Source organism: Lagopus muta, chromosome 6 (assembly GCF_023343835.1).
Source record: "Lagopus muta isolate bLagMut1 chromosome 6, bLagMut1 primary, whole genome shotgun sequence".
In the NCBI taxonomy this organism is placed as follows: domain Eukaryota; kingdom Metazoa; phylum Chordata; class Aves; order Galliformes; family Phasianidae; genus Lagopus; species Lagopus muta.
In genome coordinates this window covers 51,614,863-51,642,221 of record NC_064438.1, presented here as the reverse complement: position 1 = coordinate 51,642,221, position 27,359 = coordinate 51,614,863, and the positions used below count along the sequence as shown (strand labels likewise).

At 44.8% G+C, this 27,359-nt stretch overlaps 1 protein-coding gene across 6 annotated transcripts in view; it reads right to left on the bottom strand.

The window, feature by feature from the left end:
• The window catches only part of CEP170B (centrosomal protein 170B), a 55,554-nt gene that overhangs the window by 9,420 nt on the left and 18,775 nt on the right, over window positions 1-27,359 (bottom strand). For 3 of the 6 annotated variants that reach the window (XM_048948022.1, XM_048948023.1, XM_048948026.1), the window contains exons 6-15: window positions 26,599-26,657; window positions 25,145-25,283; window positions 17,673-17,771; window positions 16,697-17,173; window positions 13,007-13,770; window positions 10,891-11,079; window positions 10,599-10,707; window positions 7,397-9,154; window positions 3,981-4,230; window positions 1,175-1,334 (exon numbers count right to left, since the gene is read on the bottom strand). In XM_048948022.1, coding sequence (XP_048803979.1) covers window positions 1,175-1,334; window positions 3,981-4,230; window positions 7,397-9,154; window positions 10,599-10,707; window positions 10,891-11,079; window positions 13,007-13,770; window positions 16,697-17,173; window positions 17,673-17,771; window positions 25,145-25,283; window positions 26,599-26,657 — 4,004 coding nt within the window. Of the gene's footprint in view, window positions 1-1,174; window positions 1,335-3,980; window positions 4,231-7,396; window positions 9,155-10,598; window positions 10,708-10,890; window positions 11,080-13,006; window positions 13,771-14,551; window positions 16,668-16,696; window positions 17,174-17,672; window positions 17,772-25,144; window positions 25,284-26,598; window positions 26,658-27,359 lie in introns of those variants that run through there. The other 3 variants (XM_048948024.1, XM_048948025.1, XM_048948027.1) reach the window with 2 other exon arrangements.

The window sequence follows — 27,359 nt, the reverse complement described above, 5'->3', positions numbered from 1 at the left end:
TAGCATCACACACTCCAATCTTCAGAGATTTCCTATTACCTTCCCTACATTAAGCTGAAGTAATTATTTGAGCACCAATTCATCAGAACCTTTCAGAGGTAGATCTGGAAGGATGCCCACTGACTGTAGTCCAGTTCCAAAGATGTGATGCGTATTTATTCAATTCCACATTAGTTTGTATCACACCCATTCATAACATGACCCTGAAAAGCACAGTTCAGGACCCCAAGCTATTCACGATTATTCAGCTCTTTGTCTCAGCATCAGCAGCCCAGCATTTCACACAGAGTAGAAGCACCCTCAGCCTGAGTTCTGCAGGTATCACTGCTACCTAGCTGCAGGAAACCACCCTCTGTGTATGTTGACTGAGGGCCGCACCCTTCAGTGGCACCCTGCAAAGATGTAGGCGAGCTGCTTTTGTGGAAGGAAGTGGGTGCTGGTCATTGCCAACCCACAGTAAAAGGTTTCATTTGCAAATCAGAAGAAAGAGATTTGTCACCTTGGCTGCTCAAAAAGGGCAACACAAAAGGCAGTTTTGCAGGTGTGGCATTTGCATGTAAACAAAGCAATAAAACACTGTCTCAGAGCCTGAACTTATTGCGAAATGTTTGTGTACTCTGGCTCAAAGCTAAACAACACCTGGGGACAAAACCCTCCCTGGGAAGGCTGCAGCTGGTTGGGTTTAACAGGAGCTCAGCCTTCCACATGTGATCCCGAAGGAATCTCCCCAGACTTCTGTGTTGCACCTTCAGCAGGGTCACAGGGCCTCCAACTCCTCTCCTAGCAGGGTAACAAGTTTGGCCTCTGCTTTGAATCGTATTTAGTCAGGCCTCTAATCTCACAACAGACAATTGAGGACCAAGAGGCCTACCTGAATAGCAAATAAAAAAAAGATTTTTAAACCCACAGTAGTGATAGACAGGAGGGAATTGGGATTTATAAAGCAACAAAGGCGATCTTACTTTAGCAGCTGGAGCCTCTAGGTGACTTTACAGATGAATTTGAGCTGAATCCCTGAGCAGCTGCATCGATTGAGTCAAATTATGAAGTGGCCTCCATTCCCCCCCCCCCCCCGTTAACCTCCTTCATCCTTGCTCACCCCACTGGCTGTTCACAGGTCCTGCATACTTGCTATGCATTCAGAAGCCAAGATTTCTGTCCCAGAGGATCTTACCTCTTCTCTTGCTGATATGGTGGAAGCAGGAGTGTTGGGCACAGAGCTGAGGGAGGTGCTTGGTCCTGTCCCTGACGAACTCTGCGAGTCCCCATCTCCAGCAACATCGTGAATCTCTCGAGCAAGGATGGCCACATCCTTCACCAAGGTCTGGCTAAGCCTGAAGCACAGCGTGCAGCACAGCAGTTAGGACCCATGATACAAGCCTCATATTCATAAAACATCAGTAGAGCAGCCACAAAAGACTTTTTTACTGGCAACCACAGAAAGTTTGCATGACTTACAACCTCTGCAGAGCTTTGGGTGCCTTGGCACAGTACTGAGGAACACTGTCTGCATACATGAGTAACAAAATAAATCCTCTCCTGTATCCAAGTTTCAACACAGACTTGAAAAACAAAACTTTAGTGACTACACGTTAGCAAAAAGTGTTGGAGATGATCCATGAAGAAGTTCTACATTGCTGTTTCCCACTCATTCCTTTTTTTTAATAGAATAGGGTCACTTCTTTTACTTAGGAGTTTTGTTCTCCCTTATAGAAGCAAAGCAGAACCAACAAAGCCATTGGTGACCATTATATTAATGGCTTATTTCCATGCTTAAACTGTTAAAGCAGGAAAAAAAAATAATGAAAGCATTTCTCCATCATTCAAAAGAACAGTAAGTCCTTCAGCCTTATGCAAATTATCCCAGTACAGCATTCTACAACATGGCTAGAACTCTTCTGGAAAGAGAAAACCTTTGTTCTTTATCACATAAATAGTAAAATCCTCACAATGTATTTCCTTTTCCCCTGTAGTTTAAAACTCAAAACATGCCTCAGGATCTCCACAAGGGAGGAGGCACTAGTGGGGCTATGCAGGACACACCTCAAAGCGATGTGACTGTCAGAAACCTCAAGTCCCTTGCCAGGTGTGCAGAGAGCACTCAGTGACTGCAGCACTCTGCTCCAGATCTCAAAACCAGTTTTTAAGACTCTGGATTGTTACAAGCACAGACTGAAAAAAAAAAAAAGATGCTCAGATGCAAAGCAGTCTGTAGTTATAAAGATGGTCTTCTAGCTAGCTAGCTTCAGCTGAGAGATGATTTCTCCTTTAATTGGAAAAAGAACAGGCAATGTAATAAAGCTGTCAGCCTATGGAAACATTTCCTTGGAATGAAAATGTGTAATTGAAGTAAGAAAAAGGAGTCTGATCTCTGCCTAAGGTGCCCTGTCTGTGCTGGTTTCGGACAGAGCTGTCACTGATTGCATCCGCTCTGTGATTCGCCTTCTGTAAACAAGTGACATTTTCCCTTTTAACTCTCCCTGCCTCCTTTAAACCCCTCCCAGTTAATTTGGGAGCAGCAGCGGAAATCAGAACGGCAATTAGGAGGCAGACTGTGACCGAGTTCTGCAGTGTGCTGAGCCAGACAAGTCTGATGCAACTGCTTATTTATAGCTCCTGCAACCCGGAGCGCCCGCCCGCGTCAGGAACGCTGCTACGAGGGAAGGACACATTTTGCACATGCACTATGGCACAGGTAGGGCAGCTTGGAACAGGCTGCCTGCAGTGTTCAGCAAAGGAAAAGCCTTTGGAGATCCATGCAGCATGCACTACATCTAATGTGGAAATGCTGACCCAGAGCAGACAGAAGACAGCTCCCTTTGTGCAAAGTATTTCAGCTATGGCAGCACAATGGAAGACCAGTATTTCTGGAAAGTTGGCACAACGCAGTCACATATTAGAGACGTCAAACCTCAAACGCCACTGTTTAAAAAAAGCATGTATTTGCTTTGCTGCCCATGTCCTCCAGGCAACCACAGGACCACCAGGATACAATGACTCCGTATGCACAGACATCAGGCTAAGCAACAACTCATTTAGTTACAGACAGATTTTCTTGTCTGGATTCAATTGTGCCAACCAAAGAGGTCTCTGCCTTGCAGTGACTGCTTTCTGCTCCCTCACTGGCTTCAGGCAAAGCAGCTTCAACAGTTTACATCCTCAGCCTCTGCTAATCCATCTGCAAAGAATTAGGGCAGTTCACATGAACTGGTCCATGCACACGGAAGCCTTCCAGCAGATAGCAGCGATAAGCAGATAACAGATACATGTTTTGACAGACTCAAAGCTAAAAGAGGATACCTGTCCACAGCTCAAACAAGCAATAAATTCAAACACAACCAAGATTCCCTTGCACCTTGGCATCTTCCAGGCAGAACACACAAAGAGCACTGCCGAGCACAGGCTGTAAAGCTCCATGAAAATGACCCAAGGGGTAGAACACCTCCCCTATGAGGGCAGGGTGAGAACCAGGGCTGTGCAGCCTGGAGAAGAGCAGGCTCTGGGGAGAGCTGAGAGCAGCCTTTCAGTACCTAAAGGGAGACTGCAAGAAAGAAGAGGACAGGTTCTATAGTGGGGTCTGTTGTGATAGGACAAGAGGAAATGGTTTCAAACTAAAAGAGGGGAGATTCAGACGTGATATAAGGAAGAAGTTGTTTTACAATAAGGGCGGTGAGGCACTGGCACAGGCTGCCCAGAGAGCTGGTGGATGAGACACCCAAGGTATGGCTGGACAGGGATCTGAGCACCTGACTGAGCTGTAGGTGTCCCCTGTTCACTGCAGGGGATGTTGGACTAAATGGACCTTACAGGTCCCTTTCTATTCCAGTGATTCTACGATTTTATTCTGTGATGACATATCAGTGCTCAGATATAAAAAAACAAACAGACTGAGTGTCTCTTCCTACCTCCACTTCTAGTTTTGAACACTAACGCAAACCCAGACAACAGAAAGCATGTGGCCTGACGTCCCACCTCCTCACCTGGCTATTTCTGCTATCTCTGCTGTCTGTGCCATGAAGTTGTAGGGGTCGGGATGGTCATCAAAGTCTTCGTCGTCATCTGTCTCTCTGCCATTGTGTTTCTGCTTGCCCAGCCCAGAGCCACGTATCCTCGGCGTCTGTGTGGCTGTTGAAGTATGGGAGCGTTTGTGTTTAGGGGAGCTGTGATTTGAGCCATATTCTTCCTCCGAAGTAGAAGTGTAATCTGAACCCTGCGGTCTCCGCCTTGATGCTTATAAAAAATGAATTGGTTTCAGACCAAGGAAAGTGAAGAATCGCTACAAAAGGGCACAAAGGTAACACAACACTAGCCCAGGAACACAAAGGGAGGAGAGCTTCTGTGCAGGTTTTAAGTCAAACAGCACATTCTCAGAGCTTAATTCAAAGCTGAGCACTTTGAACGGCTCCCATCTACTATACAAATTTGGAGGGGGAAATTCGAGTGCAAAAGCAGAATGACTGCTAATAGCTCCAATGCATTTTATTAGTACCACAGCCTTGGTTCTCCGTGCACAGAAGCTCTGTATGTAAGCAGCACACAGTTCAGACTCCTCACAATCCCACAGAAATCATTATCTGGAAGGAGCCCCATTTTCAAGCCTGTGGACACCTTACCAACTCTGAGAACAAGCAAAAGAAGGTTTGCTTTTTTTTTTTTTTTTTTTTTTTTTTTTTTTTTTTGAGTGAGGGAGAGATGCAATGTGTGGTTCTATTTGTCCGCACCTCACATTGGTCTCCTGCCTTGCCATCCCTGTTAATGACACCCTACAAAAAGCGCCCACATAGGCGGGCAGGCAAGACTGGCTCCAAGCCCTGCAGCCAAGCAGAGCACCCACTTGTCCCAGCCAGTTCTGAGATGATCCAGGTCCTCACTGCATGGCAAACATTGAGGTGCTCAGCAGTAAACTCCTTGCTTAAAAATGTGGCTCCCAGATTTTCCCCATCTCACTGCACTCCTCACAGATAGTGCTTCATTCCCTTCTGTCTTCCCTTGGAGAATGAAGACCCACCAGACACAAAGCCAGACAGGTTATTTAAAATTGCAACACCTGAAAGCTTCACTGTGTTACAAAGATTATCGTAATGCTAAACCTTTGAAAGTGAATGAAGCCAGCATCATTAATCATGCAAACAAAAACAATGAATTTGGCATAAAAGATGGAGATAGAAACTACAGACTGTTACCACATAGAGAGAAAAAACATGTTCCTAGACATTGTTATCTCAGCTATTTAAAGATCTTGGCTTGGGATTAAAAATATATGTATATATAAAAAAATAAATCAGCTCATATTCCACTAGCAGAAAGGTATTCCGCTTTTATACATATTAAAAAAGAAGAATCAAGAGGTCACCTGTCACTGAACAGGGATTTCAAACACTAAGGGCCTGATTTACCAACTCTATACACCAAGGGAAATCAGAATCAAGTCCCTTAGTACCATTCAAATTACCTTGAGCAAACAAACCAGGTACACAGAGAAGCAGGGGGGGGAAACCAATCCTTCTTCTCTTTCTGAACTGGTAAGTTGGATTGTTCAGTCATTATCTGTGCTTTTCACCCAGTTACTTTGGACTGCTTGACAACCTACTGACATCTCTTGTCCCCACAGCAGATACTTCATTCTGCTCCTCAGTGGGTGAGATTAACTTTCTCCCACCGGGACAGCTGGAAACCATAGCAGGTAGCTAAATGCTTTAAGAAACCCTTGAATCAATCAACCGCATTTGCCTCCTCACTCCCAAGGCCTGAAATTTGGTATTTTCAAGGGTTATCGTGTCATGCTCAAAAACCTTTTGATAGAACAGTGCAACCTTTTGTTTTTGTCCCAGAAACGGGGCTCTGGGCGTTCATTCACAGTATCTGTAACATAAGTACAGGAACATGCACCACACACCCGCTACAGCACTACAAAGCACGAGGACGCCTACTTAGTGCTTGTGCAAGGTGCACAATCCTATCAAGGAATTAGGAGGTTAGTATTTTAAGAGCAACTAATTCAAAGGAAAGATTAGCGTCATCTGCTGCAACTGTGCACAAGGTGTTAGGATGCTGCTACAAAGCTCCGGAAATCAAAAACCAATTCATTTAAAAAACAAAAACTGGCCAGCTCTTATCATTTTTCTCCAAATGATTTGAAGTATGTGGTCCAAAGGCAGGGAGATGTGAAGAGTACCTCCTGTTCGGAAAACTTGGACCACGTCATCTTGATTTGAGTTTGTTATTGATTAACACAAAGTCAACAGTAGAAACATTTCAGAAAAGGCAGGAGAGAGACTGTACATACTAGCTTACTCACGTTCTGATTTACATGCATATACAAATGTATAAGAAAAAAAATGATTAAAATAAAGGGAAGCTGGATGTGCCAGAACAATTCAAAATCAAAACAAGCAGCAAATAACATTTTTAGCATGCAATAAAAATAAGCAGTGCAAGAAGGATGCTTATTTCAAGTGTATGAAAGAAAATGAACAGAACACATCCTGTACTCTGAAGAAACTTTATAAAAATACAGATCTGCTCAAAATAGCATTCCTTTCAGCAGGCCTAAGAAACACAACCAGTGGGGTTTGTCCTGTCTCACCCCAGTCATTCCTAAAAACCTGAGCACATCATCACACTCATGGTAGGTCAAGGAGTCTGGGCACAGAGCAGGGCTTAGACCAAAGGTGTAAGCAATATCTGGGACAGTTACCAATTGCCAATTACCATGCCAGAGCTGTCTTTTGCACTGTCCCCTCCCACCTCTTAATTAAAGGCGGATTTAAATATGACGAATGTTGATACAGTAAGTTTGTTCACAACGCTGCTGAGTGCACAGCTAGAGGGCAAGAGAGCCCCCCAAACATCATTCCTGTGGCTATCAACTGTGCATCTTTCTTACCTATGGCAAAGCTGCATGAAAGAACTCAGCAGAGGGAATCTCTTGGAGCAATCTAAGTCAAGTGTCCCATTCCACATTTGCCTTTACGGGAAGAACATGCTAACAACCTTCAAAACCCATGGACATTTATCTGTTTTGCTGTTTCAGATGCATTCAAACCTGCTACCTTGGACATTAACTCTCATGAACAACATTACAAGCGTTCTTGCAGCAAATTTCAAATCTTAGAAGTCGAAGAACTGATTTGGAAAGGCATTAAAGTCTATCTTTTTCAACAACAGCAGAAGGCTAATGGTGTCTTGCTAGACCGCAGCTGGTTGCTCAAGAAATGAAGTCAAGGACAAAAAAAGCCAAACTGCTGTTTGCAATACCCTCATGGACAACAACCCATTAACATCTCCCAGGGTATAGAGCTGCTCTGTTGACTCCAAAGCCCTTTGCCCAGGAAGCGTTGCAAACACTGCACTGTCCAGCCTATAAATCTGAAAGGCAATACAAAAAGGCACTTACTGGAGGTGGAGGAATACTTGACACTGCTTGAGCGGGTCCTACTGAACGGCTGCTTGGCAGAGGCAGCAGCTGCTGTTTTCCTCGCTGCAGCTCGGATCTCCGACACAGTCGCCTTCCGATAGGACTCCACACTCCGGCCAGAAAACCCTGTCCTTGACTGTGCTGTCTCAGAGTCACTGGGCACCGTAAATGAACCTGCCCGCTTCCTCGGCATGGCGAGGATGTCAAGCCGGGACAGCTTTTTTGTCTCTGTGGACTGCTTGGAGCCTGGTGCAACAGCTTCAGGGTTGGAGGCTGTTTTCTCAGCATCAACACACTCGTTGTCTGAAGCATCTCCCAGCCGGGCACGACGCAGCTTTGAGGCCCTCGTGGGCCGCGGGGTGGATAAGCTGTTGGAGCGGGTGAGAACTTGCTGGATCTTCTGCACATTTGCCGTTGCTTTGCTGTGATCCTCCTTGGCAGCCTGAGTAAAAGGCTTCCTTCTGGGAGCAGGTCGGGGCACCGAGTGCTCGTGGTCAGACACCACTGCATCAGGGACTGGCAAGTAAGGCAGACTCGAGCTCCTCTCGTCATCTGTAAAGTCAAGTGACCCCCGAGTCCCAGCACTCCGCTTCATTTGGAAGCGCTTGGTGGCCTCCACAGACCTCGGAGCCTCTGGCACGTTGGCCTTCCGCTTCTCCGTCAGCCTGTCCCGTGCACTGGGCTGCCCACACTGGTCCTGGATTGATGGTGAGGAAGAAGATTTCTCCTTCTGCAAGCTCGCCACTGCTTTGCGTTTTGGGGCGCTTGTGGGGACATTTTTGCCGCTCACCAAACTGACCGTGCTGGCTGTGTCCACGTCTGAGTCACCAGACAGGGAGTCCTCCAGCTGACCAGCAGTTTCCGAGGGCTCCAGCTTTTGGTTTTGACCAAGTAATTTGGCTTCCAGCGCCGCCAAGGCAGTTTCAGTGTCCTTAAGAAGAAGATGAGTGTCCTGTCCAAAGTCCATGCGGTTTGACCGAACAGCCTCTAAATCTTTGAGCAGAGGGTGACTTGAAATATGAGGAAGCTTGTTTTGAGGAACAGCACTGCTTGATTTATCTTTGGTAAAACTTTCCTGCCTAACAAAAGATATTTCCTTTCCTGCCGTGTTTTCCTGATCTTGATGAATGGAAATAACCATTTTTCCTGCTGTGTTAATGTAAGCGCTGACATCTTTGCCCAAGGGCTTTCCAGGAACAGGCGTGCCAGTAGACTTGAAGGAAAATTCCTGTTCCTTTCCCTCTCTGTCAGCTCGAGCATGGGCCACGCTCAGAGAGAGCTTGGAGGGAATCCCCACATCGCTGCTGTCGTCACCAATGTAGAACGAAGTAGAAACCGTCTCACTCACAGCTCTCACATTTGCAACCCGGGGGGCTCCCGGCTGCCGGCTCTCTGATTTTGTGTCTTCCCCCATCTGCTCTAGCATTTTATTGTTCTCTTTATACTTTCTTCCTTTTTCTGAGCTGAAGCCATCATCAGATCTGCTGGCATCGCTGAGGCTATCTGGATCTAAGTCTTCCTGAATGAAGAGGCGGCTGCTGTGATCGCTGTAGGCTTCCACGCAGTGATCCTTCACAATGGTTCTCTTCGTAACCTCGGAATAGGACTCCTGGCAGACCAAAACTGTGGGTGTGGGGCTCTCTGATTTATCGCTTGGTGGAAGCTGGGGAAGAAGACGCCTTGTTCTCAAGGGCACAGCATTTTCAGGTTCCCCAGATTTTGGGGCTGCACCATTTTCTGAAGGGAGTTAAATGGACACAAGTCAACTGCTGTACAACATGTTTCTTTTTTTTCTTTAATTGAGAGTTTGATCCTGCAAAGTGCAAGGCCACAAAAGCACACACAAGTTGAGCTCAGAACTAAGGCTGTACAAAATGAACACCAATAGGGCCAGGCTTCTGCTCAGTCCCTGCAAGTTTATCAATAAAAAAATACTCAAGGTAAAGGTATACTTCCTTGCTGGATCAGACTACTCAATACTTTCCCTCTCGGTCTGAAATCCTGTCTGGATATTTTCCCATCATCTACCTCTCAGTACAACCACAAATGTTTAAAGGCCATCCTATGAGCATGCTGGCACTGACCTACCATAAGATCAGGCCACAGGAAGGACACAAAACACTATTAGCCAAAACACTCCAATAGTGCTTTAAGTGTCATTTCACACAACGTAGACCATAAGACGAAATAGGTGGTGTTTCTCATATGATCATATCTCACAGCAAAGTCTCAGGAGAAAGATGCTAATAATGAAGAAACTCTGAATAAGAGCTCACTGCTCCAGCATAGGTGCTCTTGTCAGCACAAAAGAACTTCATAGAAAGAGGACTCTTAATTTTTCCTATGCTGGTCAGGACTTCTTATCTTATTCTGCTTTTAAATACCTGGATGACTGGTTAGATGGCTATGGTAATATTGCAAATGCTCTGGTTCTCGCATGGGGTGAAAATAGTGACAGTAACCTCCAAAATAAGGGTTCCTTCTAAGCTTTACTCAGTCTATCTGTAGCTTGATGACAAAGGTAACAACAAATATTTCCAACAACAACAAAAAGTGAAAGCATTTACAGAAGCCAGCAAAGCTCTGTTCTCATTTTCTCACACATCAACAGGACCTGGGGGTTTGTAGGCTGTCTTCCTAACTGCAATGAGAACCTGACCTCTTCTTGTTTACCTTTCTCTCTCCATCCTGAGTATTCTATGCTTACCTCCACATTTCAAACCTGCCACTAGACAAACCCCAGAACAACCTAAAATTCTCAGCATAGCCAGACACGGGAGAAGCACACCCAAAAAAGAACCAGTCAGCAATTATGCTCCAGGACAACTTGCAAAGTTTGTTGTTTTTTTTTTTTCTGGCATCATAAGGCAGTTTAAAGAATTACCCAGGGCTAGTTAACACCCAAGGCCTTTACAACCTTTCTGTTTCCCATGTGCCTTTTAGTCATGCCAAATATAACACTTAAGAACTTCTTGGATGACTCTGAAATGCAAACGAAAAGCACCTTCTATCTTCAGTCCACAGGGAACAATTCACTCTGTCCTTCCCACCCTCAATCAACACAACATAAAACAGAGAATAAACCGCAGCCAGACACACGGAAGGCCATAATTCCTGTTTTTCTTATCATCCTCATTTAGATTCAGCCACCTCCAAAACGTAACATCAGGATGAGACTTACCTGGAGCTCCGTCAGCTTGTCCCGAGACAGATCCAGAGTCAGAGTAGCTGTCAGCAAGACTTGCCCACCTTGACACCCACTTCTGACTTCCTTGAGATGCTGCAGACATCTGCAACAAGGTGGGGATGTGGCATCAGAAAGACTGCCTGCAAAACACAGCCACTCAATCTCTCCTCTCGTGCACACACCACCCAGTCTGCTCAAAATGGAAACCGATTCATGCATCACCTTTCCATCCATCCAGAAAAATCAATATTCACCAAGCCAACAGATCCATCTAGACTGCCCATACCTGCATGTCAGCCTGAGACCCACTCGCAGCTTTTGAAGCAAATGCCTGGAGCAAGGGTGACTTCTGACAAGTACCATTTTCACTGACTAAATGCTGATGAGAACCAGAGTCGTCTTTTTCACCTTTTATTATTGGTCTAAAAGCTGATGATATTCTGGAAAATTCAGGCGACTCAAGAACACCAAAAACCTGAAAAAATGTTTACATAAGAAAGATTAAAACAGATAAAGAAATCTTAGCCCAAATTCCAATCCACAAAGCGTTCTCCACACACCACCCATGATTCCAAAAGGCCAGAAACACTTGCCAATCCTTCCATACAAAGTGAGAAAACTACTCTCTTCTCTACTTTGCAGCTTTAAATACATTTATTCTTAGAATCCCACTCACACCTGCCACATTATTTTGGTGCGCTGCATTTAGCAGTAGTAGCTTTCACTGACAGAGCCCCTTTTCAGCCCTGAGAAATTTAGGATGAGGGTTAGGAAAGCTATTTACCATCTAATTCATGGAGAATCAGGGGAAAAAAAAAAGGAAAGCTCTATCTCTGGGGTCTTTCATAGACTGTAGTGGAGATTGGGGTGAGAAAAAGTAGCCTTACACAGCCATGAAGGGATCTGGGAATGAATGTATTGCCAAGACAGGTAGTTAAGCTAGGTGGCCAGACTCTTTGGAGATAAACAGCTTTCCTATGTGGGCAAACAAGATCTGTGCCTCAGAAAGGCTCGTTCCTCTCTCCTGACTATAGATTCAGAGGAAGATGCCATCATTGAGAGTATCCAGGTTTGGGCAGACTAAAATTCTCCATTCTCACTTCCATTTAAAAAATAAAAATGTATGTGGGTCACCCCAGAATCTCAGCAAATCAAAATCCTGATCATCTTTCTTCCTGGACAAAAATACAGAGGTCTGGCATGAGATATTTCCCAAACAGCAGATCTACACCACATTAAGTCCATGGCAGTCATGAGCAGAGTTCGGCCAGCTCGCCTGCCCAAGGAACAAGCCTGCCAAGCTACTACCCAGAAATAATTCTATTTTTGTGTTATTTTCTTTGTATTTCCTTTTCAGAGCAATTAACCATCATGTCAGGACTAGAGCCTTCCTGTGGCTGAAATAACCTGCCCCAAAAACTTTCAATCACATTTCAAACAAGACATAAGGAAGAAGCATAATAAACAAATGAGGGAGGCCAGATCTAGGCTCACAGAACACTACACAAAGCTCTAAACCCAGGTTCAAGGCTCCCTTTAAACCTCACTCCATCCTTCTGCCCACGCTTCACTAACTCTTCACAGCAACTTGCCAGTTTTGTTTTCATAATAGACCGCAGATGAAAGTTAAATCTGAAGCCAAACTTTGGCTTGCCCTGGGGTTGCTTAGTTGGGTGGGTTTCATTAAGCCTCACCCTCATTTATTTTTTGTAAGGCTATCATTCACCTTGCACAATCTAAACAAGTATAGATCCATGAAGGATTGCCTCTACCCCAGACCACACCCTTTGCTACTTCAACTAGCTGCCACTTGCCCTGCAAGGAAGCAACGTTTTCCTAACGAAGCCACACTAAATGCATAATCACCTACCACAAGCGATGAAGACAATCAGCCCATGGCCTACCTTTCCTCTGCCTACAGATTGCAGTGGCAGCAATGGGCTGCAGCTCCCGTAATCACAACAGTGCTGTTATAAGGCCAAGAAAGAGTCCTTGGGAGCAGAGCTACTCCCAGCCAAGCACTCAGCAGGATCAGTCTGATCTCAATACTGCTGGTGCCTTTCCCTCTAAACATATGGCAAGCCCACTTGCAGTTTAGCATTCAAATCTCATTTTTGGAAGCAAGACAGCTCTTTGCTGATGGCTTACTTTACTTTCTTGGATCCAGTGAGTTTTTGTCTTTTTTTTTTTTTTTTTTTTTGAAAGACTAGCTTCAAAGTTCGTTGACATCAATCCTTAACACAGGTCAGCCAAGATGATTTCTCACCCCTTTATAAAGCCCCTCTGCACCCAAGCAATAAAGGGAGCAGCCCTTCATGGCAACTGCTAGTAAAGCTGGACCCATCAGCAACAGCTGCATAAGCCCTCAGCTCACAAACCAAGCACAGAAAAGCAACGTTTACCTGATCAATCATTTTTCGTGCTTCCTCCACCTCCTTATCCTGTGACTCTGTCTCAATGGTGTATGTGCCAGTCTCACTCACGCTGTCTTCCTCGTCATTCCTCCTGCCCTGGGCAGCCTTTAGCTCTGGAGATGGAGCAGAGGCAGGCTCTGGCTCTGAAGATATGACCACACGTGGGGCCGCCGGCACAGGCTGAGGTGCTGGTTTCTCAGAGCCTGCCTTCCCGGTCTGAGCTGTCTCCCTCAGGTACTCAGCCATAAAATCCTGAGCCATTTTAGATTTCCTCCCAACGCTCCCATAAGCTCTGCCTGATGCTCTGGAGGCAGAGGAGGATGAAGAGTTGATTCGCTCCTCTGTCTTTTCCCTCTTGAAGGAGCTAGCCCTTTGGGTCCCAGAGGAGCTGCTGGTGGCTTTGCCCCCTTGTGTCCCAGCGTGGGATGGTGGCACCGCGCTGCCCTGCTTCTCCGTTGGCACCGCATTCTTGCGTTTCTCAACCTTGGTCTTGAGCCCAGGATCGGTGTCGCTCTGAGAGGAGTGAGCACTGTGTGTGAAGGACTGTGAGCGCTTCTTCCTTGGTGTGTCCTCAAAGAACTCAATGACAAACGCCTGCTTGTTGTGCAGCATCTCGTGGGGATCGCGCCTCATCTGGCGCTGTAGCTTGGCTTGCTCTGTCACCCGCTCACCACCCGTCGTCGGCTCCTTCTCTGCCTTGGGTGCCACAGGGTCTTCCGAGTCGCTCTGCGTCCCGTCCTCGTGCCGATTGCCTGGGAACAAGTGATGCGTATTTGACTTTCATGCTCTCAGACTCTGTGACCCTGTCACTACCTTCCGATTTCAGTCAAAAGGTAAGAAATCCTATAGGAATAATTAACTCCCAAAGACATCTACTATGCTACAGGCTTTGTATTCTTCAGGGAGGAAAAAAAAAAAAGAGAGAGAAGAGAGAAGGGCGCTGTCTCCCAATCAACTTTTCATTTGTTGCTATCAAACTGTTGCAAAATACTGCAAAAATTCATTGTAACAAGGGATTTTGATTTTGTAAAGCAGATTATTTTAGAAACATAATGTGCTGTTTCTTTTCTTTCTGGCATTTAAGTAAAAGCAACGACGCTGTTTCATGTTTCTGACCATTACTGCAGAACAAAATGAGGTGATCTTGAACACTTAAGTTACAGAGCAGAAATCTCTGCAGACTCAGTAAATAAACCCTGTGCACTGCATCCCACAGAACCAAATCCCAGTGACGACAAAGCCACCAGGTCAGCATGTTATGAGTGCATGTGCCTCTCAGCAGCCACGTTACCCCTCTCTACAAGAAGAAATAAAACAACAGCTAATAGAAAAGGGATCACACCATCCAATCACCAGCCACACAAACGTTAAATCATTCTAAGCTTACTTTAAGCTTATCCTTCTTTTTACGTATGTTACTGACCAGCATCTTTACAAGCTTCCTTTTGTATCAGGGATGCTCTGCACCTCAGCACCTTAGTTCAGGACCTTCATAGAGTATGTTAAAACAAAACAAAAAGACCGAACACAAACCTTTTTTTGGAGAAGGAAACGGGTGTGAAGACACACAACTTGATTCAGTCAACAACCAGGAACCTGTCATCGGGAGAATGGGGAAAGAGGTCTCTGCGCTCTCGACTGTAACATGCAGCAAGATATACTGGCTAAAATACCACGTGTTTGAAAGGAAAACTGCTCAAACCTACTTTGCAAGTTCTCCAGGCACAGGATGAAGACCATTTATTATCTCAAGTTAACTGTGAAAGATTAGAATTTAATACAGGAACCATGCAACCCAGGAGTCAGTCCTCTGAGGAGTTTCCTAACACCTTCCTGAAGAAAGCCAGCAGACTTTGCATTGTGCCTTGAGGTTGATAAGCCTTGTCTTTGCATGGGAAAGCTTCTAAATTAAAGGGTCTTGGCTAACACCCTGCTGAATGCAAAACTGTGAGGATGCAAGTAAGAGACAAAAAGTGTCTACAGACCCCTCAGCAGAATACCACGCACATCCCCTCAGACCTGAACTCCCTACCCTCAATACTAGGCTTTACATACATCACATTGATAATAAATGGAACAAATGTTATTAAAGAACACCAAACAGGGTCTGTCTCTGATTCAGAAGCTGCAAACCTGGTAGGCAGCCAGCTGTAGCCTCCAAGACATCTTCAAAATTAGCCCCACAAGAAGAACATGCTACACAACTATCGCAGATAAATGACAGGCTGTCCTCTGCCAAAGCAGAGGTAGATAAACTCCTGAGGCCACCAACACTGTATTTTTTAATCAAATGTCCAAATAGTTGATTTTTTGAAATGCAAATCATGCATTAAGTTACCTCAGCTTCTTTCCATGCCTTATGGACTGTAAAGCGTGGGCAGCCTGATACCCTCTCATGCATTGCCCAGGACAATCCTAAGAAGAGCTGCCTAACTCTCTAGTTTCTCCCAAGAGAGAAAGTAGAGTGACAGAAGCACATCTGAATCCCTGCCAGACTATGTTCTTCAGCAAGTCAACAAACAAACAAAACCCATACTTTCTATCAAACAGTCAAGACAATGCTGAAAGCTCAGACAGGCCACCTCAATATTGTCCTATATTAGAAAATCATAGAATTATAGAATCACCAAGGTTGGAAAAGACCTAAAAGATCATCCAATCCAACCGTTCACCTATTACCAATAGCTCCCACTAAACCATATCCCTCAACACAACATCCAGTCTTTCCTTGAACACCCCCAAATAATGATAGCAAAACAGTGCAATTCCCACGTCATGCCAAATTACATTTGGATAGTTGAGACCCTCTTAACTATATGAGCTTCTAAAAAACCATACACCAGAGCAATAAGTTGGAAGCACAACAGATAAAACTCTCCATATTGAAAGAGAGCATTTCTCAAACTGTGAACAAATATTCCTTTGAGGGAAAACATGACTGTTCTCTATAAAACGACCTCAAGCACAGGTAGGTCTGGTAACTTTCAACATGGCTTCAACATTCCAAGTAATTGTAGTAATGCACTTGGCAAGGCTGGAAAAGCTGAATACAAAGGCAATGTGAATGCAGGAAACCATGGTCTTTTCTTCACTGTTCTGTGCACAACTCAAGAGAGGCATCCAAGCAAACTCAGATCTCGACAAATGCATTCACAGCCACCTGAGAGTCATGCAACTCCCATCATCTGCACTAAGAACTGTGTTCAAAACTACATTTGAAAATCTCCAAAGAATTCCTTGTAGTTAGAGTTAACAGCATCTAGGTCCATAAAACTTGGCATTTTTGAACAGAGAAGTTCTAGTTTAAGAGAAGAAACCTTTCACAAACACAATTTCCTCCACTGGTGATCATGCATATCTCAGGTCTATTACCAATCTCTATGTCAAGACCTCTGGTCATCAGACCATGTGGTTCTGGTAATTGCATGATAATTCCAAGATACATCACACTCAGAATCTTCAGCTAAAAAGAAAAGCCTTTCAGACAGGAGAAGCCAAAAAAAGAAAACTGACTATATACCTGTGTTCACTAGCCTGCCGGACCACATGGAAATGACTACGAACACTTAAAAACAAAATCATTTTCTCAATCACTGCCACTGCCACTTACCCTCTTTAGTATGTTGCATTTGCACAGTCAACAGAGAACACTGTCCACATAACAAGACATTCACTCACCTTTAAGTGTCTTCACATGAACTGGCAGGTCACTCTTGGTGCTGTACACATCTTCCCCTGGAGACTGCCGTCTAATCAAGCTTGGGTCATTCTGGACAAGCCAGTCAGCCACCTTGCTCTCCGCTGACATCACTTCTGTGTGAGCTGGTTCCTTGCTATAAGGTCTTCTCTGCCTGAGTGAAAATTTAGTTACGTGATCTTTGATCTTTATTTTACCAGGGGTTCCATCATCAAATTCGATGGTGAAAGAGGCATGGCTTTGCACAACTGGGGCTACTATGGCATCAATATCCTTTGTTGGGATCTCGTGAACCTGTGTTTCTGGAGATTTTGATGGCTGCTGAAATTCTTTAGTTGGGATCTCAAAGTAACTTGGCTCCCTCCGGAAGGCAAACACAGACTGTTCTTGGGAATCTCTATAGGAAGAAATATTTCCATTCAGTTCCTCTTCATGCTGGGTCATCTCTTTTGATCTTTCTAGAAAAGGAAAAAAAAAAAATTTAACAAACATTATCACTTAATGAACTAAAGAAAAAATAGCAGTTCTGTTTTGTACTCTGGCCTCTTCACTGAAATAGGTGATTTCCAATGACCAGCATTTCTCATATTCACTTTACCCTTACTCCCATTGTTCCCAAAGAGTTAAATGCAAGTGTGTACATACACACATAGACGTTGGCAGAATCTATGTGACTGGTGGCATTTCAAGATTTTTGCATGGCTTTCTCATACATACTAAATTACTCCACAATTGTTTTTAACCTTCACTTACTGTAGTGGAAACAACTTAATTTTCCCTTACCCTGGTTTCATCGGCAGCAATCTATGCATAGCAACGTGCAAATACAACAAGTAAAAAAAAAGTGGTAATTAAAGCCCTAAAGCAGGATGACTTCACACAAGAAAGATAAGAAATGTGCAGAAATTTTGTCACCTTCCACCCCCATTCTTCTCCTCACAAAATCACCTTAATTACCTGAGTAATGCTCTTCTTGCCTTCTGTCCTCATTGTTTGCATCATCCTCACCCCACCAGGAAGGTTGCCCATAAAGAGGGGTGCGATAACTATTGGTCTCTAGGAAGAAGATATTCACAGAAGTCAAGCACATGCCAAAAGGGGAAAAATAACAGGATCAGATAAGATCATGTACCTGTTACACTGCAGTAATTACAACAGCAAATTATACATAATAATGAGAGTGTTCAGCTTTATTCCTTTCCTTTTTCACTTCCAGCCAGAAGAGGCTGACTCCACCTCCCTTCACTCTTTAGTAGCTGTGATCCCCAAATACTGGCTTTTCTCCCTCTCCAGACTCATTATTCACAGGAAGTGGAAGATTTTTAGCAGGACAGACTACAAAATACCAACCACAAACTTATTTGCAATTCAGGTGAAAATCGGTCTTTTATCCCGATCTTAATTAGGAAGATTTTAGCTATGCCCTTTTTTGCTCCACCACAGACTAGGATGCTGTCAGGCCAGGGATTTTCTCCAGCTATTCACTCCTCCCACTCTAAATGACACACATCCCACAGCAGGAAATTCTTGAAGAGTTACAAATTTAGGGAAAACAGTAAAACCATCTCCTTACACATACATGAAGCAGAAGTAAACTCTTGCTCTCAAAAGCATAAAGTCAGTCAAGTGGCTCACACAGTCACTGCAGGACAGAGATTTTTTTTCTCACGGAGTTATTTCTTCCAGAAGAGCCAGACTTCAGTCACTGTCTCTACTCAAATAGCACTCACTGAAGATCAGCAGTTCTTTGCACCAACAGGTACCGGAAAGAACTGATTCACCTCTTCTTCCTTTGTCTACCATGAAACACTGTATTTTGGCACTGCCTTAGGCTGCTCCGTTCATGTTTCAAGTAAAAAAAAGAATACAGCTCAATTTACCTGTGGTAATAGTCATTGTTATTTATAATAGTTTCAGAGAGGCAAATGAAGTAGCTTTTCTTCTTTCAACTAGAGGTGATAGAGATGCAAGTACAGGTTGGGGACTGAGGTTAACATCCCAGTTTTGCTCACTCTCTCCATCAGCACTCACTTTACTGAACAAGTCAAAGCCCAGCCACCAGCCCAAGCCACTGTTGGGCTCCTACCACCAACTGCTGCTCAGCTCGTGGCTTTATAATCACCTTCTGCCTGTGCCAAGCAGCCCTCACACACAACCCTGCCGCTCTGCATTCCCTGCTTTAATAGGGCCAGCACAGACAGCAGTTGGTGGCATGAAGGAAATGAGGAGGGGAGGGGAATTAAGAGTCAAGGAAAAAAAAAGAAGCCCGACTTTATGTTGCTGTTTATAAAGCTACCCAGACCCAATGGCCACTGCCTAAGGTTTTTTTTTTTTTTCTAGGACAGTTCCAGAAATGTATAAGCTTATACTTTATCAGACCACAGGCAAAAGCTTTGCTGTACAGATCCAGTCCACAGGACCTTTTCAAGAGATTTTCATATTTCAAAACTGAACGCACTGCTTCCCTTCACACCGAGGATCAAACGAGTTGAAGTATTACTCTCTGTTCTGCCTAGAATGTGCAGAAGATAAACTGTGTTCCCATTATGCAGGCAGCCCTTGAAAGTTCAAAGCAGGAAGCATTTCTCACCATGAATAAATTGCAACTGCCAAGCAATGCGTGTTATAGCTGAAAATGGGTAAAATACTCCAGGAAGAGGGGGAAAAAAGCAACCAACCTATTCAGAAACCTGTGAGAGGAGAGGAACCCAAAGGCAGGTTTGGGCTCTGTTAGGCTAAGATCTGTCCTGCAAGCTGACAGAGAGCTCTCAGCCACTCTTCAGACTCGTGGAGCAGACCCACATCCCACACCCACATGGGATCTGTTGTGCCCACTGCTTTCAGGCACACTCTTCAATGGATGATCACCATCTCCTTCAGGGGCTTAACCCCCAAGAAACAAAGGACACTTGTCTCAGATTTGTATGATAGAATGTGACCAGTTCAATACTGATTTCTTTCCAGTTGCTAGTGGAAATGCTGCCTGTGTGAAAACTAAGAAGCTAAGACAGCCCACTATATACTCCAGGACAAACCTTCCCAGTTGCTGCTCCTTACATCTGTGGGACATAGGTGTTACTACTGCCTTTTACTGCAGGGGAGAAGGCAGCTAGGAAATTAGGTCAACCCTGGTCAGACCCTCCTGCTGAGGGAATTTTGGGATTGCATGTAAAGCAAAAAAGGATTTAAAAAAAAAAAAAAAAAAAGAATTTACAGAGTAACGAGCCACTTTTTCTACCATCTCAAATTTCCTCCACTAGCCTAAAAAACCCTAATAGGTGCTTGGAAATTCCCCAAATTCCCTCTCTGACAAAAGCCAGCACAAGGCCAAACCCAGCATGCTTGGGGTTGGGCAGAGTACACAGGGTTCCAGCAGGGCAGGAGCCACTGAGAACACGCCCTGCACACACTGCTCTAAGGGCCATGACATGAGGCTCCCAAGTCCCACCAGCAACAATCTGTAGCAGTGCTTGTTCAGTGCAACCCATCAGATCAGTTATTTTCCCTTCCTCCCCTCTCCCAGCCACCACAACAAACTGAAACTTCATTTTGAAGACTGCAAAAAGCATAGATGGGAAACCAGGGAGTCAGTACCTTGCTATTGGAGGATAGTTTCAATTATTTTAAGAGCGATTAATGTTTCCACGAAGCCTTCATGTTAATGTGCTTTTTGATTAACATTATTAAGTGATGCAGACACCCTCTTTCTCAACTTCTGCTATACATGATGAGATTCTGAGCCAGAAGAAAATATCCATGACTAGAGAAGAGCTCCATGAATTTGCTGCCCTGCTCATGTCAGAGACCACAGCCCCTTCTTATCCTCCAGCAGAAGTGCCCTGATGCCTTCCTCCTGCTCCACCATGGAGCTGTACAGAATGGGTAGGAGACACAGGAAGGCAGCTAAACAGATGGCAGTGACAGGTGCAGGCCAGGTAGCAGCCACATATGCAGTGGTGCTGCAGGCTACCCACTGCCAGCTGGGATGCGTTTTGGGTAGCAGCCTTAACCTGGACCAGCAGCACCCAGAGCAGCACATCTGCCTGTGTCCTGAGCCACACATACTGCTACATGGCCTCAGCCTGCCCGATGGATCTCGGTGTGAGCTGGGAGCTCTTAGATGCACAGAGGCTCAGGGCTTGATCGAGTTAGCAGTGAAGCAAGGAAGGCCAATGAGAACTAACAGCCATGTTAATGATATGAGATTTCCTCCAATTGATGGCAGCTTGTTACCACCTCTTCTCGATCCTGTGCCAGGCTGGCCAGATGGTGCCAATTCATTTAGATATATTCCTTGGCTCATCAATTCAGGCAGACAGCCTGAAAACCATGCTTTTAGATAACTGAATTGAGGTCAGCACAAGCGTTCAGCCAGACACACACACAGCTACGGGTGACAGCGTAACACAGGGAAAGCACTGACATGCACACATTCTGCTCCTGAATTTCAGTCTTAGGAGCAGCCACTCAGAAGGAAAAATGAATGGATGCCCACGTGTTTTTACAACTCTAAACTAATACAGAACTATTGATCATCTGAAGAGGCACCAGAGTAACAGAGAATGAGTTGCTTCAATGCAAAGGATGTACTTAGAAGTGAATCACAGAGAACAACACAAGGGCAGGACCAAAAACAGAGTTCAGGCGATGAAAGGGAAAGCAGAAAGTCTGCATTAATGCTGCTCTCCATCAGCAAATGGGCAGAAGAGCTTTCACGATGAGCACAGCTCCTACAGTACCAGTCTGATGGCCTCTGAAAGTGGCTGCCAGGCTAGGACAAGAATGAGGGCTGCGCTCTGCCTGGGTCCACACAAAGCTTCAAACAGTCTCTAGAGGGACACAGACAGCAACAGCAAAATTTCAATGCTGACAGAAGCACACGCAGCTTTGAAGCTGTCTGTAGCAAGTCAGAACACCAGCACGAGAAATCCAGCTTGCTCTAAGTCAAGCTGTTTTTGATTCATTATTAATAAGGTAAACATCCATCTCTGGAAGATGCAGAGTGGGCTTCTTAAGGCAAGGGCCTCGGGGAGAAAAAAGGAGAAAAAAAAAATGATGATCTAGCTTTAAAATATTTTAAAAACTAATTTCTGACATCTCTGCTTTTTTCCTCCTCTTCAAAATACAGAATTGAAACACAACAGGAACAAACACAAAACAGCTCTTTGGCTCTTCACTGCAGTGCTTATTTCGTGCGTGCAGCAGACCTAAATACAGGACTTTTGTACCTACTGTGAGCGCACAAAAATCCCACAGGCTTTCAAATCTGGCTGATAATCATAGATTTATTTGTACCAATTACACAATGAAGCCTTCAGCATGCTGCAGGTACCACCAAACTAGCACAGATGAAACGCAGATACACCACTGCTCTCCTACATTAGAGGCAAGGGTGAAGCTGTGTGCCTAAGTAGCTACAACCATGATCTCATGGGGAAAGCAGCTAAGGACCATGGAAACACTGCACAACCCGGCACAACTCCCACTGCTCCCTGCAGACTTCAGCATTGACATGGACAGGATTGGCAAAGGGGCCACTAACCCAGCAAGGAAGACTGTCCCATGGATCTCAGGAGAAGCTCAAGTCCTGCTCCTGCAGCTGGCAATGCCCATCTCAGCCAGAAGCTGTGGGCAGCCTCCATGCCTGGAAAGTCAGGCCTGCAGCAGTTATTCAGAGGTTAGTCATCAGCCTCAGCATTATCTAGTGCCATCAGCCTGTGAGGGCTTAAAAAATTACAGTAAGTTTAGATCAGCCTGTGCTGACAGCAGACCACAAAGTGGCTTATCTCATCCCCCACCTCGGCCCAGGTAGCAACAGATGGGGAATGCAAGTGTTAGGTACAACTGAAGGCTGTACCTGGTCTCCTCATCACCTCAGGTTTCAAGCACCAGAGCTGATGGCCATCTTTAGTATTAACTAGCTGAACTGCGGGTGCTTTTCTAACTCACAGCAATACCCAACCACAGGCCCTATCAAGCTTCTTGCCTTAAAAACATCTCACAAAGACTGATGGTTTCCTGCTTACAGGCAACACACACCAAGAAGCTGTATGCTCAACAGCATAAAGAATAAATGGCTGAGCTGTTTCCAATTCCCTCTGCTGGATCTCTTTATCCTCACCCCCTCACCTCCTCCCCTTTCTAAGCAGCTCTAATTGTTCACATTGTTTTGTTAAACCTCTTCCCTGAAAGCCTGCATTGCCTCTACCACTTTTCCAGCCAGGCCCTGAGATCCTTCTAAAGGCTTTTGTCACCCAGACCTTACTTTAATTAGTCAATGCAAATTCCTAAATACCTACGGGCTTAGCAAAACAGCTCTCTCCCCAAAGCCTCTTTCTGCTGCCATAAGCAAGCCCTCTCCTCCTAGGAACACAACGTTCCTCTTTCCACTAATCATTTAACTTGCAGCCACTCCTCCAAGCACCACAGAAAAGCTGTGCATGTGTACAGCAGTAGACAAGGTGAATTAGTCACACCGCAGATGAAAAAGGAACCCACTGATCATTCTGCTCACGTGACAGAAATGCTCATGGGAGAGCAAGGCGCTGATTTAATGCTCAGGCTCTTTCCCCTCCTTCACAGGCTTCAGTCCAACCAGCAAAATAATACCAGCAAAATAATTCCAGCAAAACATCCTGGATTCCCCCACCTTTCAGCAGGTTAGCAGCACCTCAGACTTTTCACATCTGCCATGCAGCCCCACTGCATGTGGCATCCTTCATCACTAGCCCTCACAAAGTGCTCACAGCCTTTTTTTCTTTTTTTTTTTTTTGGCCTTGGACTTGCACTCACTACCAATGACAAATACACAATACATACCCATGAGCCACAAGATGAGAAATGGGTCACCCTGATGAAGTGTCACTCCATGCCTGACTTTGAAGATTTTCCAAAATATCAACCACTTATGGTATGTAGGTTAAAAACCAGCCAGTGTGTATTTTTGAAGGTGGCGAGAATAAAAAGGACAATATTCATGCAACAGAGCAGCAGCAAACACAAACTGGTTCTACCTGGACCTCACAGACCAGCGAGAAGCCACATCTTCCAGAACACAGCATCCTTCACAGCACAGCTGGAGAGCTCTCCACCAGCGAGGTTCACCTCCTTTCACCCTCCACAGTGTCACAGCTAATCACCGACTTCATCCCTTTCAGCCCATGCTTGTGAGGCAAAGTCACAAATGCTCCCCCCTCGGGGGGGGGGGGAGGGCGACCCACAAACACATCTAAATCAACATACAAAGGTTCTACAATGTGAGAATAGCAGTCAAACACATAGGTGTGTGCATTTCCCCGCACAGCTGGAGGGAACAAAAACACAGGCAAATATACGAGCGAGAAATATTACTCTGTTTTAGTATACGATGTCAGCTTAGAGGGACTTTCACAAAGACAGTACATAGGAGATTAAGGTCAGCCAACCCACTCCAATTAGGTATCAAAAAAGGCCTTAACGGATTTACCCAAAGTTGTACACATTTCTAGAAAGCTGCCATATCTATGAATAGATCACCTTTCCCAAGATCCTGTCTTTGCCCATCACCTTCCTCTCCCTGCCCCTTCCTCAAACAGATCCATTCTGCACACGGACAGCTCCCAGTCACTGCCATTCTGGTAAGCAAGACTCCCCCTGTCAGTCATTAGTCGTCAGGATGCTTTAGAGCCATATTTCTTCTTTTCATGTATCATCAAGATCGAGAAAACCACCAACTGACAACTGAGCCAAACAGGGAGAAGACATACGAGGGCAGTACATAAAGGAGGTAGGAAGCTCAGAAGAGGGGAAAAAACTGCTGGGGATGTCTTAGCCCACCATGGGAGGGAACAGGGAGATGCAGGTATGAAAGAGGGTCTTCAAAGGAAGATAGCAGTGAGTAGAGAAATGTGCAACAGAATAAATTTTTCCAATGGACATGATGCAGCCAGGTAACAATGAACCTAAAGCAAACATCTCCCAGGTTCAGCAGTCAGTTTCGATCTCACATATCGAGGTGTTAGGAAATACAGTAATTTAAGGCTATACAAGACTCTTTGCAACAAATCCCTTGCTGCCACTTCGCTTGCCTGTCAGTACCACACTGCAGCAGCCATGCATCTTCCCCTTTGACTCACCACCTCTGTTCAAACACCAGCTCATGATTAACAAAATAAAAATAGACCAGACAGGTGCCAAGGAACTCACCAAACCTGCTCAGCCCACAGGCTCTCTAGCATTCACAGCAACAAGACATGTGTGAACCACCATGCCAATTATATTTTTTCTCCTAAAACTGGGAATGTGAAATACTTAGAGGTTTAGACAGATGATCCTTTAGTACCAGCTTCTACACCATTTAACTCACACCACACTTGATTCTAATCCAGTGCTGTGATCAAGCAGCAGTTTGACTGTTGTGAATCTTGACTAACTGGTTCCTGAGCAATTACCTGTAATTGGCTTCCTCTCTCCTTTCTCCAGCTTTGCTTGTGGGGACTCAGCGTAGACACTGTGCTCCATGGGCTGCTCCACCCTCTTCATGGTCGTGCTTTTGAAATTCATCTGAAGCTGGCTGGTGTACTTCTCATGCTGCAGAGACATAAGGATAGCTGCAGAGTGCCCATGCAATCTGCATGGCAGCCTGTGGCAACGATAACCTCCCTTGCCCACAAATGTGACAATGCAAAGGCAAACGCTGTGGCTAAACTCTGTGACAAATGGGAAACACACCTAAGTAGAGGCTAAGTGTCAGAGAGGCTTTCAGATACCTCATCTGGAAGACAATAAATGACAGTTACAGTCCATGAGGTCACCGTAATGTAGCCCTGCAAAGTAGCTAATTAGAAAACCCTTTAAAGAGTAAACTAAGAACAATCAGAACTTATGCCATTTTCCATCCAGAATTCAAATTCTGAAATCCCCTTTGTTCTTAAAGCAGTATTAGTTCTTCCCATGCCCCAACTGCATTATCTCAATTTTTCAGTAAAGGCAATTAAGATATATTTTAATTATTTCTCTCCAAACTCTCTCACCAGTGAGGAAAGCAATGAGCCTGCCTTAGAGCAGACTCCATATTAACTTGCGGCTTAGTAAATGGGCTAATTAAAAGTGGGTTTATTACAAGCAAATTAATAAGAGGGTGTACCCATCCAGATTACCCCCAGAGTAAAGTCAGTGATTCATTTACCCACTCCTGGCTGTTACACTTCTGATCCTCTCTAAGTCCTAAATCTGAAACCAGGGCTAAGACGACAGCATCTGCTAGCCAACAGATGATGCCTGGTGCTGGGAGCTGAACTCAGATCAACAAAGGCAGCCTTCCTGCCTCTGAGGGTTGCTTTTCTGCCTTACATTAGGAGATGCTTGTATATTTTATTCCTGATACTGAAATTTTTGTTTAAAGAACACTTTACTCTTAAGAGGACTGTCAGTAAGGAAGACTGTGGAGCTTGAAGGCAGAAATGAGATAATGGGAATAAATTAAGCAAAGTTCAATCTGCTGGAGGAAGTGTTACGCTGCTGGTCAGTGTCACTATGCACAAGGAAAGGCAACTGCTCTTCGCTCCTGGGGCAGAACTAATTCTGCTCTGCTTCACCCTGAAGTTAATGCACTGACTATTCTTTAACACACTATGGCTTTAGTAGCCTTTCTGTTGGCTGCCACAAGATCATACATAACTTGATCTAAATGTTAGCAGCAGAGTAAGAGAGATCAGAGACGAGATAACTGGGAAATGCATCTGCCATCAAAGTAGAGTTTTGGCAAGCCTCAATCCAAGGACAGCATAACAACGTGGAACATTTTGCCACTGTATTTTAAAACTTCAGGCAGCATGATCATTACTAAAGCACCAAAAGGAACAACACCTGCACCCACACACCCTTTGTACCCACACACCCTTACCTTTAACGCTTCTTCTGGGACCTTGTGTTGAATTTGCTCCAGGACATACATGTTTGAATGTTCAGACCTTGTTAAGGAAACACCAAAGGAATCGGATGCAGAGAGAAATCTAGTGTTTAGTCATAAAGAAAACAGCATAAAATAACAACGAGAGGTGCTGAAAGCTGCCTCACTTGCATAGCAAGACAGTCATTGATGTGTGTATTTTGGAATAGAGGGTGCAACTATATTTTCTGTCAGGACCCAATTGGGGAGTAGCAAGCAAGAGGAGCAGTGAAGGAGCTCAGGGGAGCATAAGCAGCTCGGTACAGGATGAGGGAGCAAACAGAGCCCTGGCTCAGCTTGCAGCTTGCTCCCAGCTCTCCACAGCATCCTGGCCAAGACAGAGCAGACTTGCACAGTCAGAACAAGGCAAGGCCTTCCATCCAGGAAACAGCAGTGACTGAAAAGTAAATCAGGTCATGAGCTGCTGTGACCTCTATGGAAGGGAAGCATTCAACATGCCTGAAACTAGGCAAAAATCCCCAGCTATGCTGTGAAAAGAAAAAAAAAAAAAATAATAAATAGAAAGGAAGCATCTGACCATGGCATCACAAACAACTCAATCAGGACAGCACAGCACAAAAGGAATGAAAGCGGAAAGATGGAAAATGTTAAACTAAAAATAAACCAAGAGATACTGGCAGAGCATGGAGACTTCATGCAGTCTGTGAGTGAAGCTGTAAATGGAAAAAGAGGCAGCTCTTATGCAATAGAGTGCA